The 12,961-nt window shown below is 36.8% G+C and overlaps 1 protein-coding gene across 8 annotated transcripts in view; it reads left to right on the top strand.

The window, feature by feature from the left end:
- Positions 1–12,961, top strand: part of FOCAD (focadhesin) — a 289,039-nt gene that overhangs the window by 230,863 nt on the left and 45,215 nt on the right. For all 8 annotated transcript variants that reach the window (XM_032300072.1, XM_032300075.1, XM_032300076.1 and 5 more), the window contains 4 exons: positions 623–712; positions 9,225–9,372; positions 11,267–11,386; positions 12,835–12,957. In XM_032300072.1, coding sequence (XP_032155963.1) covers positions 623–712; positions 9,225–9,372; positions 11,267–11,386; positions 12,835–12,957 — 481 coding nt within the window. The remainder of the gene's footprint in view (positions 1–622; positions 713–9,224; positions 9,373–11,266; positions 11,387–12,834; positions 12,958–12,961) is intronic.

Here is a 12,961-nt window from a genome sequence, read left to right as displayed (position 1 = left end):
TACAAATCTGCCCGAAAAGATGGCCATAGAAACTTTTAAGTTTTATTTTACTATGCAAGTCAGACTTTTCACGTAGGCATTTATAAAATCATCAATTGTTTGTAGAAATGCAAACAAACATAGGTCTAGGATTTTCTCCCCTTTAAAAAAATGTAAGGGAATAGAACTTACAACCTTTACAATTGAGACATGAAATCAGAAGTGACAGTCTTTGCAAGAAAGAGATTTGGAATGATTATTGATAATGTCAGCTTAATAGGTTAAGTATTTTGAAGAAAAACACTTAAAACTTGTTAGAAATATTTTCTGGAATTCCACGTTTATTTTTTATTTTTCAGTGACTTAAATTTGAATAGGCTGAGAAAAATCAAAAATAGGAGATTTAGGGTTTATTGGTTTGGAAGTGACTATACTGCTCAGAAACCCAATTATTGAATAATTTGTCAGATTTAGTTTCTGTAACTACAAAATAAGAATATGTATAACCTATATCGTTGTTTTTTTTTTTTTTAAGAGAAATGCTGGTATTTCCAGTAAAACATTGACAGTATAATATTGTAGTAAATATTTTAGACATGACAAATTTTAAATAATTCATTGTTTCCCCTTGATCTTTATCTAGTGATGTATCTGGCCAAGAGATGAACCTTCTTCTGATGAAGTCTTTGGATGCCCTGGAAAATTGCTGCTTTGACACTAGTCTTGAATACAAGTATGTTGTTTCTATTTCCACTCTCACAGTACTTAGACATTGGTTCCTGCACTGCCATAAGTCTTGCATGCTATGGAGAAATTTTTTATTTATTTTTAATTTCCATAGGTTATTGGGGGAACAGGTGGGGTTTGGTTACATGAGTAAGTTCTCTTACGGTGATTTGTGAGATTTTGGCGCACCCATCCCCCGAGCAATATACACTGCACACAATTTGTAGTCATGTATCCCTCACCCCCTTCCCACACTTACCCTCTGAATCCCCACAGTTCATTGTGTCCTTCTTACGCCTCTGTATCCTCATAGCTTAGTCCATCTTATGAATGAGAACATACCATGTTTGATTTTTCCATTCCTGAGTTACATAGAATAATAGTCTCCAATCTTATCCAGATTGCTGTGAATGCCATTAGTTCATTCCTTTTTATGGCTGAGTAGTATTTCATCATATATATTTCACAGTTTCTTTATCTACTCATTGACTGATGGGCATTTGAGTTAGGTTCACATTTTTGCAGTTGTGAATTGTGCTGCTACAAACATTCATGTGCAAGTACTTTTTTGTATGATGACTTCTTTTCCTCTGGGTACATACTTAGTAGTGAGATTGCTGGATCAAATGGTAGTTCTACTTTTAGTTCTTTAAGGAATCTCCACAATATTTTCCATAGTGGTTGTAATAGTTTGCATTATCACCAGCGGTGTAGAAGTGTTCTCTGTTCACTGCGTCCACACCAACATCTATTATTTTTTGAATGTGACCATTCTTGCAGGAGTGAGGTGGTATTGCATTGTGGTTTTGCTTTACATTTCCCTGATCATTAGTGATGTAAAGCGTTTTTCCATATGTTTGTTGGACATTTGTATATCTTCTTTTGAGAATTGTCTGTTCATGTCTTTAGCCCACTTTTTGATGGGATTGTTTGTTTTTGTCTTGCTAATTTGTTTGAGTTTGTTGTAGATTCTGGATATTAGTCCTTTATCAGTTATATAGACTGTGAAGATTTTCTCCCGCTCTGTGGGTTGTCTGTTTACTGTGCTGACTGTTCCTTTTGCTGTGCAAAAGCTCTTTAGTTTAATTAAGTCCAAGCTATTTATCTTTGTTTTTATTGCATTTGCATTTTGGTTCTTCATCATGAAATCCTTGTCTAAGCCAATGTCTATAAGGGTTTTTCCAGTGTTATGTTTAGAATTTTTATAGTTTCAGGTCTTAGATTTAAGTCCTTGATCTATCTTGAGTTGATTTTTGGATAAGGTAAGAACTGAGGATCCTTCTATACAGTTTCATTCTTTTACATGTAGCTTGCCAACTAAGCTTACATGTAGCTTACCAATTATACCAGGACCATTTGTTGAATAGGATGTCCTTTCCCCACTTTATGTTTTTGTTTGATTTGTCGAAGATCGGTTGGCTATAAGTATTTGGATTTATTTCTGAATTCTCTATTCTGTTCCATTAGTCTATGTGCCTATTTTTATGCCAGTACCATGCTGTTTTGGTGACTATGGCCTTATAGTATAGTTTGAAATCGGGTAATGTGATGCCTCCAGATTTTTTCTTTTTGCTTAGTCTTGCTTTGGCTATGTGTACTCCTCCAGAAAGCTCCTAGGATTGATAAAAGAATTCAGCAAAGTTTTTGGATACAAAATTAATGTACACAAATCAGTACCTCTTCTATATACCAACAGCGACTAAGCTGAGAGTCAAATCAAGAACCCCACTCCTTTTATAATAGCTGCAAAAAAACAATAATAATAAAACACAAAATACTTAGAAATATACCTAACCAAGGAGGTGAAAGACTTCTACAAGGAAAACTACAAAACACTGCTGAAAGAAATGCTAGATGACACAAACAAATGGAAATACATTCCATGCTCATAGATGGGTAGAATCAGTATTGTGATAATTACCATAGTGCCAAAAGCAATTTACAAATTCAGTGCAGTGCTCATCAAAATACTACCATCATTCTTCACAGAACTAGAAAAACAATCCTAAAAGGCATATAGAGAAATATTGTTAGGATGTGATTTTGAATTCCTTTGCAGAAAGTTTTTAGTAATAAATAACCAAAAAACTTATAATTAAAGCTTCCTTGTTCTGAAACCCATGTTTTAGCAATAGAGAATTTGCTTAAATTCAAAGCAACAACTGCCATTTGCAGTTTACACTTATATTACTAAGACCTTAGTTTTGACTTATGTTTATCATATGAGGCTCATGTATGGGAACATGGATGCATGACTTAATCTTTTAAAGTATTCCTTTCTTTTTATTTCATTAATTTATTTATTTAGACAGAGTCCCACACTTGTTGCCTAGGCTGGAGTGCAGTGGGGGGATCTCGGGTCACTGCAACCTCTATCTCCTGAGTTCTAGTGATTCTTCTGCCTCAGCCTCACAAGTTGCTGGTATTACAGACATGCATCACCACGCCCAGCTAATTTTGTATTTTTAGTAGACAAGGGGTTTCACCTGTTGGTCAGGCTGGTCTCAAACTCCTGACCTCATGTGACCCACCCACCTCGGCCTCGCATAGTGCTGTGATTACAGGCATGAGCCACCCAGCCCAGCCGACTTAATCTTTTTAAAAATCTGTTGAGGCCATTTGAATCTGATTGAGCTAAGAGGGCCTTTGACTGATGATTTATGTTTTCCTGTGAAATCACATGGCTAGGTAGTAGAAAGGAAGCAAACAGGTTATACCAGGGATTTACCAACCTGCTTAGCATTAACAGACTTTCCCTTCCCCATGCCAATTCCATGGTTTTTAAGGATTTTTGTCTATTAAATTAAATATTTTAAAATGTATTTTCTCATTTCAGTAATGAAATATAAAAATGTAAAGGAATAATCAAAAAAGAATCCTCAAGAAAGTGTTAAACACACTAATTTAATAAGATACCTAATGTTTCAGTTAGTCTGTGTGATTTGTGTGGGTGAATATATGGTTTTGTTAGGCTTTCTGAAATACATCGTTGAGGGAGCTACATCATAGTGTTTTGGACTTCCACGTGTTTTGGAACTTCAGGCATGAATACTCGGGTTCATCATTGCTCAGAACTGACAGATGATAAACATTAACTTCCAGTTTATTGATTCGTTTACCTTTTGATATTATGGGCAGTGCTCAAATGTGCATTAAATCAGTGTTTGCATTTCTGGCCTTCAGGATCTTATGGTTTAAAGCTACATTCATATCTCCTGTCCTGTTAGCTTCAGATTGACAAAAGGGTAAAAAATATGGTAATGGCAGCTGCCTGTGTAAAAGGTTTCATCAGGAGTAAATAAAGTAAAATGTCCATTTAGTAGGTGATAGTTACGGAATCTTCTTTCCAATGCAGGCTCAGATTGGAGAGGAACTAGTGCCACTCACCTAGTTTATCAAGAAACACTTTTGGGATCAAGTGACTTCTTAAGAGTGTGGTTTGAATATGGGTAAAGAAAGAGTTTCATGGCCTGGTTGAAGTCTCTTGAATATAGAAAATAATCGATTAACAGGAAAAATAGGGAAATTTAGCGGTTATTTGGATCTAATGGAGTTGAGATTTTGAACCTAACCCGTGCATTTGTATTGTTGCCTTTTACAACTAAGGAATAAGATATTTTTCTGTCTCTTTTTATCCCTCCTGCCTCCTCACACCCTCTAAAGATGTTCATTATAGCTGAAGCTCAAGGTGTTATAATGTTGGGAGAAAAAACTTGAGATTTAAATGCTGCAAACTTCAGCCAGTGGCACAGTCAGGAATAACTTTGAGGCATTGTCTCCATCAGTTTTCAGGAAGATTGTCTAAACGTAAGGAGGACCATGGGGATCATTGAATTACCCACATACAGATACTGAGGTGCTTAAAAACTTAATATGTTTAAGCATATTTAACTTTAAATTTTATTTTTGTTACTAATAAGATCTTATTTCTTTCTTGATTCTTACCTTCTTGAACTACTACGTTGGGAGAGAGATGGGTAGGCCTGGACTTCCTGTCCAGCTAGTGGAAACTTGACTATCAGAGCCTATTTAAAAGCTCAGACCCTTCAAGAAGCCCTTCTTCCATCCTCTCTAAACCTAACTAAGCACTAAGTTTAGTGCTTCATCATTACTCTTGCTCTTTAGGTATCAGTCCTTATGCATGTCTCCTTTTTTATTTTTTGAGACAGGATCTCACTGTGTTGCTCAGGCTGGAGTGCAGTGACACCATCATGATTTACTGCAAGTTTGATCTCCTGGGCTTAAGCAGTCCTCCTGCCTCAGCCTCAAGTAGCTGGTACTACAGGCATGTGTGACCATGCCTGACTAATTGTTTTATTTTTTGTAGAGACAGGGTCTTACTATGTTGGCCAGGCTGGTATTGAACTCCTGGCCTTGAGTAAGCCTCCCAAAGTAATGGGATTATGGAGCCCCTGCACCCGGCATGGTTCTTTTTGGCTTCAGGTTCAACTGATACTTACTGAGCAGCTGCATACTGAGCTAGGCATTTCCACATCTGTTTTTCGTGGAATTACATCTATGTCACAACCTAAACATGATACTGAAGTAGGAATCATCATCACTTTGGTTTCTAGATAAAGAATGTGAGTCTCAGATAGGAGGCTTGTTCAAGGTCATAAGCTTAATAAGTGACAGAGCCAAGAAGGAACCAGGGACATCTGACTTCGAAGCCATTTTTCTTTCTCTTAACATAATACAGTATGGATAACACATTTCAATAGAAAGAAAGCAATTTGATGCTTGACAGTATGGTGTGTATTTATTTTTTTTCTGACATGCAAGTGTTACCCACACTTTTGTTTTGTTTTGTTTTGTTTTTTAATTATTTCTTCTGCTTTTTTCTAACTAGACCCATGCCTGGCTCATGGTGTAAAGTATTCCCTTGTCTACTGAGATTGCAGGAGTCTAGGACAAACCTCCCTCAACTGAAATAGTGGAAGTGTTACTAGAAGGTGGTCAATAGATGTGGGAGTATGCACCCTCAAGTAATAGAATTCACCCAGAGCAAATTCACCACGCTTCCCCGATTTAATAGACGTGTCCCTGCTGAGAGAACCGCACACCTGGGCTGGCTGGTGTTCATGAGCCTATCACTGACATTTTACTGCCATCTAGTGGTAGCTTATTGTGCTCTAATGATTCTAACAGCCCCAACTCTAGTCATGCAGTCATGAACGACCCAGGCTTTGGTTAATTACTATTGAGCTTTTACAAATATGATAACATTTGTGTAGCGCTTTGTAAAGGGCAAAGCGCTATACAAATGTTAACTGTTATTAGAACTAATTATTAGATGAGCTAGTACTTAATTGGCATGATTGCATACAGTAAACTCTAGGGAATTGAAGATTCATCTCTAATTTTAGAAAAATAAATAATCATATCTGAGTTGATACAGCAACATTAACATCAGAATTGCTTAGCTTTTCAGTTTCAGGATTTCTTTTGCTGGTGATATTTTAATATACTCTGATAAGAGATTCAAATAAGTAATGACATAATAGTGTATGGAATTTAAAAACTCAAATTCTCTTTATCATTTATTACCATTCTTATAGAACATTTATGTTAGCAATTCCATAGTTCAGTTTTATACCTAATATTAAAATTTGTTTTATTTTCTCTGTCAGAGACACCAACATTTAACTTCTTTTTGCTTACAGTGGACAGAAAGTATATGTAAAAGATACCACTGCCCAAGCTATTCTTTGGTTCAAAGTTGGCAGACATATCAAAAAGAAGCTAGAACGAAGTAAATATGTGGAATTGCCGAACTAAGCACATGGGGGAACATCTTAAGACTTAGGACAAAAATAAACATATTAAAATGTAGAAGACTTAGAAATCAGGGAAATCAGGAATAAAGTTTTAGGACTATGTTCTTGGTGCATATGGGAAAATTGAGATGAAGTAGGAGGGGACCTATTTAAAGGGGCAGTAGATGCATATGCCATACAGTTACATTGGCACATGTATATATATACATAGTTATATATTCATCTGTTACACCAGTGAACTGCCATTGCAGCAATGAATAGAATCGCTAGTGAACTATAACCTTGCCTAGGTTATAGTAATAATTGCTATGATAAATTTTAGGTAAATGTGAACTAGAAACCGAGATGTCTTTTTTAAAGCCTAATACCTCTATCCCCTGAGATGATAAAAGAGGGGCTTCAGTCTAGGGGATAGAGATTTTTGTGTGCCCAGGATAGCCTGAAAAGCAAGACTTACATACTTCCTTGTTTATTCAGAAACATAAACCCTAATACTTATTGGAGTGAGTGTTGAGAGGAATTTGTTTTCCAAATGAGCCTAGTATTCCTCTTTCTGAAATTAGTCTGGCAAGAGACAGAAACTGAATTTTCTTGGTTGAATCTTGCATGAGACGTTCCGTGAATTTTACCAGTCATAAAATTTGCCTCCTACTAAACATAGGAGGCAGTAAGAATCAAGTCTCGCTTTTTTTTTTCTTCTGTAGATCTCTCTACTCTAGACTGTTTAAAAGTCTTCATTTGGTTAATTCTTCAGCTTTCAATAAATACTGGTTTAGTGCCTAAATATGCCAAGTGTATACTAGACACAGCAGATACTGTGGTAGGGGAAAAACAGTAAAGGTGCACCCACCATTATGGAGCTTTCAGGCCAGGGAATTGATAATAATCAAATAATCCCCCAAATAATTTTTGTCAGAGTTTATAATTAAAATTGTGTGAAGTAAATTAGTTCCGGGTGCTGTGGGAGAGTATTAAAGAGATTCTCTGCTGGGTGAGGGATGATGTCTCTGAGGAAGTAACATTTGAAATCTTAAGCATAAGTAGCAGTTAGATAGTCAAAGATGGAGGAACAGTCAAATTTGCCAAAGTATTAATCAAACTTTGTCTAGTTATATCTTTGGTGTAATTTTGTCAAATTGTTATATGCATCAATATAGAAAGATAGCCAAAAAAAAAAACCAACCTTCCCTGTAGATTCTAAATAGTAACGAAGGCTTTAAGTTCATATTTATCAAGAGTAGCCTTTCCTCCTCAGTGAATGTTATTCTTCTCAAAAGAATGCTGTATTGAGGTCTTAGATGTTGATTTAACTGGTTGAAAATGCATTATGCTGGTTGAGCTTAAGTTTATGTAAGCTATAATAATTCTGCTTGACTAATGATGGATTATTACTGTAGTAGCTTCTTTGGGAAGGGTTTTCGAATGGCAGATTGTTATGCAACAGACACTAGAAAAACACACTTGAGATATGGTGCCTTCTCATATGTATTTCATCATGGTAGGATGCAGGGCACGGAGAGAGGCCTTGGGTTTGGCAGATGGGACAGAGGCTAGAAATAAAAAAATCCCCGTGCATTGGATGCGCTCTGCTGGATGCTCTCTGTGTGACCTTCAGCAAACCCTGTAGCCTGTCTATCTTTCTGGGTGTCTGCTCTTAGATGTGGGTGCTCCGTTTGCATAGAGGTGTTGGAGGAAGTAACTAATACGTTCATAAAATGATGCAAATTTTTTTACACTGACCAAGGAAATAGGTGCCCTTTAAGAGCAAAATGACCTAACATGTGGGCATTGAGATGCATTATTAAAGAAATGCCCTGGAATGCCTTCTTCAGCAGCAGATATGATGATGAGAGGCAAGGCAAGCCAGAAAGGGTGATTTCGGAACAATCCTGCATTTTTTCCATTTAAAAAACAACGACAAAAGCTTTATTTAAAAAAAAAAAAAAAAAAAAAGTAAAGCATTTCCATAAGCTGCATTATCTTACCATACTATCTTGAAGTTTTCTGAGAGAACAATTATTTTCTTTAAATGGATATGTATTCATTCAGGAGAATTGGGGCACAAAGCCCTAGATTTCAATTGAATTGTCACATGGGGTAACTTTTGACAAGCCTTTCATTTGTCCATTTTCTCTTCTGACCCAGTGGTATTCTGTGAGATCAGAGGGGAGAGAAGGATTAATGTCATTGTGCACAAATACACCATTTCTTTAGGAAAGAAATTCCACTTGTTGAAGTTGACTAGGAAACATGAAACACTTAGCAGTACCTCATAATCATGCCTTGCATTTATATTCTCTGCTATTAGTCAGATGTCCTCAGCGCATATCCTGAATTTTAGTCTTTTCTCTCATTACGCAGTTGATCACAGTATACTCAACATGCGGGTAGGGGCAGTACAGGGAAACCAACAGCATTTCTGTAAGGGCACAAATAGAGCTGGTTTATGCCTCTTCTCACCCATAAAGTTTAAGTCAGCCTATTTCCTGCTTTTGTTTTTATCAAGGGGTACACAGCACTGGCACCAGTCACAGATATCTGTTTTGATGTTAGGTTTTCGTTTTGAGGGGAGAGGTGGGTGAACTTGTCATGGACGATGGGGCACACTATCTATTAGGCAGCAGAATTTGAATCCGGCCATCTCACCTCAGGTGTGAGAGCACTGTAAACTCCCATGGTAAGTGAGGGGCAATCATGTGGATTTCTTATGATCCTAACACCTCGTCTTTTTTGGTATCCAAGCACGGGCTGTATATTGGGAGTTGGACTTGTTCTGTCCCTCATGAGCCACAGCAGCCAAATGCAGTCCCGCGTTCATGTGGCAGCATCGCTTCGGAAGCTGTCTGCGTACTTAGATGACAGTGGGAGCCAGAGCAGAACGTTTCAGGAGGTAGGAGATGGAGGTTACATTTCTTTCCCCTCTGTTCTCTTTTTTTGTCTTCTTGCCACTTACTTTGGACTTCTCATATTTTGATAACCCTATAAAATAAATTATTTCTCAAAGAGAAAATCTGAGTGACAAACAACCAGTATTAGATCATAAGATGTTCAAATTGTGTGGCAGTTTAAATCAACTTAGACTTAAATGTGTCATATAAGATAAGATTCTTTAGTGAATACTAAAACCTAACTCAGCATCACTAGAAGGCACTTTCTAAGAAGAACTCAATTTCTGGAAGAAGGTTAAATAGAGATTTTTAGAATTGTGCTCAAGCCAAATGTAACTTTCAGAAATGGCTGGGAATAAGCTTCAGAAGCTGCTGATCAAGACATTTGATTTTTTAAAATGCCAACGAGCATAAAATATTATTGAGGAAAATTTCTTTACCATACTTAATGAAAAATTTTTTTCTGTTATCGTGCAAAAATATGCAGAATTGGAGTTCATGTGACCCAGTTCATGTGTGTTAACCATGTTTTTAGATGGAACATGTCAGGCATGTGTCATGCCCGTCTCTGTTTTGTCCAGGTGAAGCTGGACTGCTTGTACTCTTCTTTGAGAGGAGCAGGGTATGACCTCGTGGCCTGGCCTGATTCTCTGTCTCATTAAAACAGATTCTATTTTATCCCAGCCTGCCCATGAGCTATTGATGAGTACATAATGGCTGCTGTGTTTCCCTGCTCAGCTCCTCTGCTTTCAGCAATAGGACTTGTTGAATTGGTGAATTTCTTTGGGCACAGAGGAATGAAGTTTTGTTCTAAGACACACACTACATTTCCATTTTTAAAGCAGTGTAAAGTGTGATTTAAAAGTGCATTTTTTTTAAGCCAAAGGAGAAAATCTTGCAACCAAGGAGCAAATTGATGATACAAGAAAGCAACATTTTCATAGCTGATGCATCTGTGATGTTTTGATTTATAAGGCCTTATGCAGCTTTTTTCTCCCCTCTGATGTTTTATTGTTCAATTTCTGCCTTAGAAACCACTTACATTTTTCATGCTATATCAACCAGTGCTAGAAGTTGAATTTTTCTGCTTTGTCTTACAGCATTCTTATAAGAGAGGTTTTTTATCACAAATATATGAGGTAGCAGAGTGGGTATGATTAAATTTGATGTGCAAAAATTGAGACTCAGATAGATTGGGTGACTTGGCCAAAGTTACTTAGCTAGTAAATGGTAAATTGGGGATATATTCCCAAATCTTGTCTCCACTCCTACCATTCTTTTTTACTCATATTTTATTCATTCATTCATCAACATGCTAAGTTCCCACACTAGTTCTATGAGGCAAGTGTTAGTATTCCTATTTTATACAATTCATCTTACTCCAGAATCCATATTCCTGTTCCAGTTGTGCTCCACTACCTCTCCTAGGGAATCTTAATGGAGCAGTGTTTCACTTGTTTGAATTCCCTCTCCTGTTTGGCCTTGGATGGGAAAGCATGGCAATTCGTTAGCAGCACCCACTGGTGATGACAATCTATTTATTTCTGCTGTTGATAGGTGCTGTGCTCTGGCATAATTTGGTGAGGAAATTTATGATTATGAGTCTGAAGACCTGGGTTTGAATCCCTCCCTGTCACTTGCTAGCTACATGCAATTGAGCTTCAAAATTTTTGTCTATAAAGTAGGAATAATCATACCTATCATGATATTGTTATGAAATATTACAAGGTAAGTTAGGCAATAAAACAGTGCCCAATCCATGGCGAATGTATTTGAATCCGATTATTACTCTAGTGGGAAGTCTGACAGACTGTCTTGTCAACTAAACCATGTTCTTTTATTCCCCCCCCCCCCCCCCCCCAAAAAACACATTTTTCTGGTATATTTTCTTCTCAGGTCCTTGCCTACACACTTAGCTGTGTATGTACCTCAGCGTTCAGTGCTGGAATTATTGAAGCTCCAGAGGCTGAGGATGTTATGAACAAGCTTCGAATGTTAGCAGAGAACAGCCAGCAGGTTGGGATGTGTGCCCTGATTATTTCCCTCTGTGTGTCTCATGCTGCTGCTAAGTTCTACTTTTGACTTACTCTGAATTACAGTATAATGGGATATTTTTCATGTCTAGAACTGAGGAACTTATAACTATTCTCTTACAGCTGTAACCAACAGTCACAGATGTCTTTTTCTCTCCTTATCCCCCTGTCTCATTCTGTGGACATTTCTTTTCTTTTTTTTTTAAAGAGAGAGTATTGATAGGCTTTTCTCTCTCTCCAACTATTGCTCATAGTTATAAGATCATAAAATATGTGGCTAGGGAATATAAGAGTTATGTAAGGCTAGAAACACAAATTTGTAAAGATAAGAATACAGAGAAGACTGTGATAAAGTCAAATTTCAGAAAATTCAAGGCAGAAAATTTCTACTCATGACCACATTTGTATAGGAAAATTTAAGTACCTGTCAACTAAATTAAATAATTCTAAAATGTTCCCTCTGAAATAGTACTCAATCTTAAATAAGAAGAAAGTTCTGACATGTACTAGTACATGGATGAACCTTGAAGGCATTATGCTAAGAAATAAACCAATAACAAAAGGCAAACGCTGTGTGCCTTTACTTACATGAGGTATGTAGAGTAGTCAGAAGCATAGGGACAGAAGGTAGAATGGTGGTTGCCTGGGCCTATAGGAAGGGAGGAATGGGGAGTTATGCTTAGTGGGTAAAGATTTTCAGTTTTTCAAGGTAAAGATTCTGGAGATGGTTGGTGGTGATGGTTACACAGCAGTATGAGTGTAGTTAATGCCACTGAGCTGGTATTCACAGTTAAGATGATAAATTTTATGTGTACGTTGCTGCAATTTAAAAACCTGAAAAAAATTTTTAATCTGATTACACATGCTATAGAATTTCTCCATGTGGATTTCTTTAAGGTTTCTCTAGTGTCTTAATATCGATGATAATGGGTTATTACAGAATTCATTAGTTTAAGCTTGTAATATTATTTTTACTGTTTTATAGTTATATACCTGCTCACTTACATTGAGAGTAAGTTCTGAAAACTTTTTGAAAAGTTGAAATGGAGAAGTTTTCATATACTGTGCTTATTATGGAATGTTTTCTTTTTGCTTGAGTTGACTGACCTTCTGTGGTCTACCTTGGTATTTTCACCCTAATCTCTTTGGATTGTTTGAGCTAAGCTCCTCAATAGTGCAGTATTACTTTCCTAAAATAAATTACTCACTGAAGTTAAATTCCTTGGAATTAGACCCGGTAGTTTATGATGCAAATCAGTCTAGATTAAAAAACAAAAAACAAAAACTAAATCTCTGATTTTTCAAATGACAGATATAACTTGTCACTAGGAAAGTGAGTCCTAAAAGTGTTTATGTTGCTGTTTACAAACATTCCAAATCTGTGTCTTTGTTTTTCTTTTTCTCACCCCATTTTTATTTAATTTATATCAGACTTCAGGTTTTGCCCTGGCATTAGGAAACATAGTTCATGGATTGTCTGTGTGTGGACATGGAAAAGCTGAAGACTTAGGCAGCAAACTACTCCCTGCCTGGATCAGAATTGTTCTAACAGAGGTAG

Source organism: Sapajus apella, unplaced genomic scaffold, assembly GCF_009761245.1.
Source record: "Sapajus apella isolate SASKATOON/1434 unplaced genomic scaffold, GSC_monkey_1.0 scaffold42, whole genome shotgun sequence".
NCBI lineage: Eukaryota > Metazoa > Chordata > Mammalia > Primates > Cebidae > Sapajus > Sapajus apella.
Note: the sequence above shows the minus strand (reverse complement) of the source record. Positions and strands in the feature narration are given on the sequence as shown.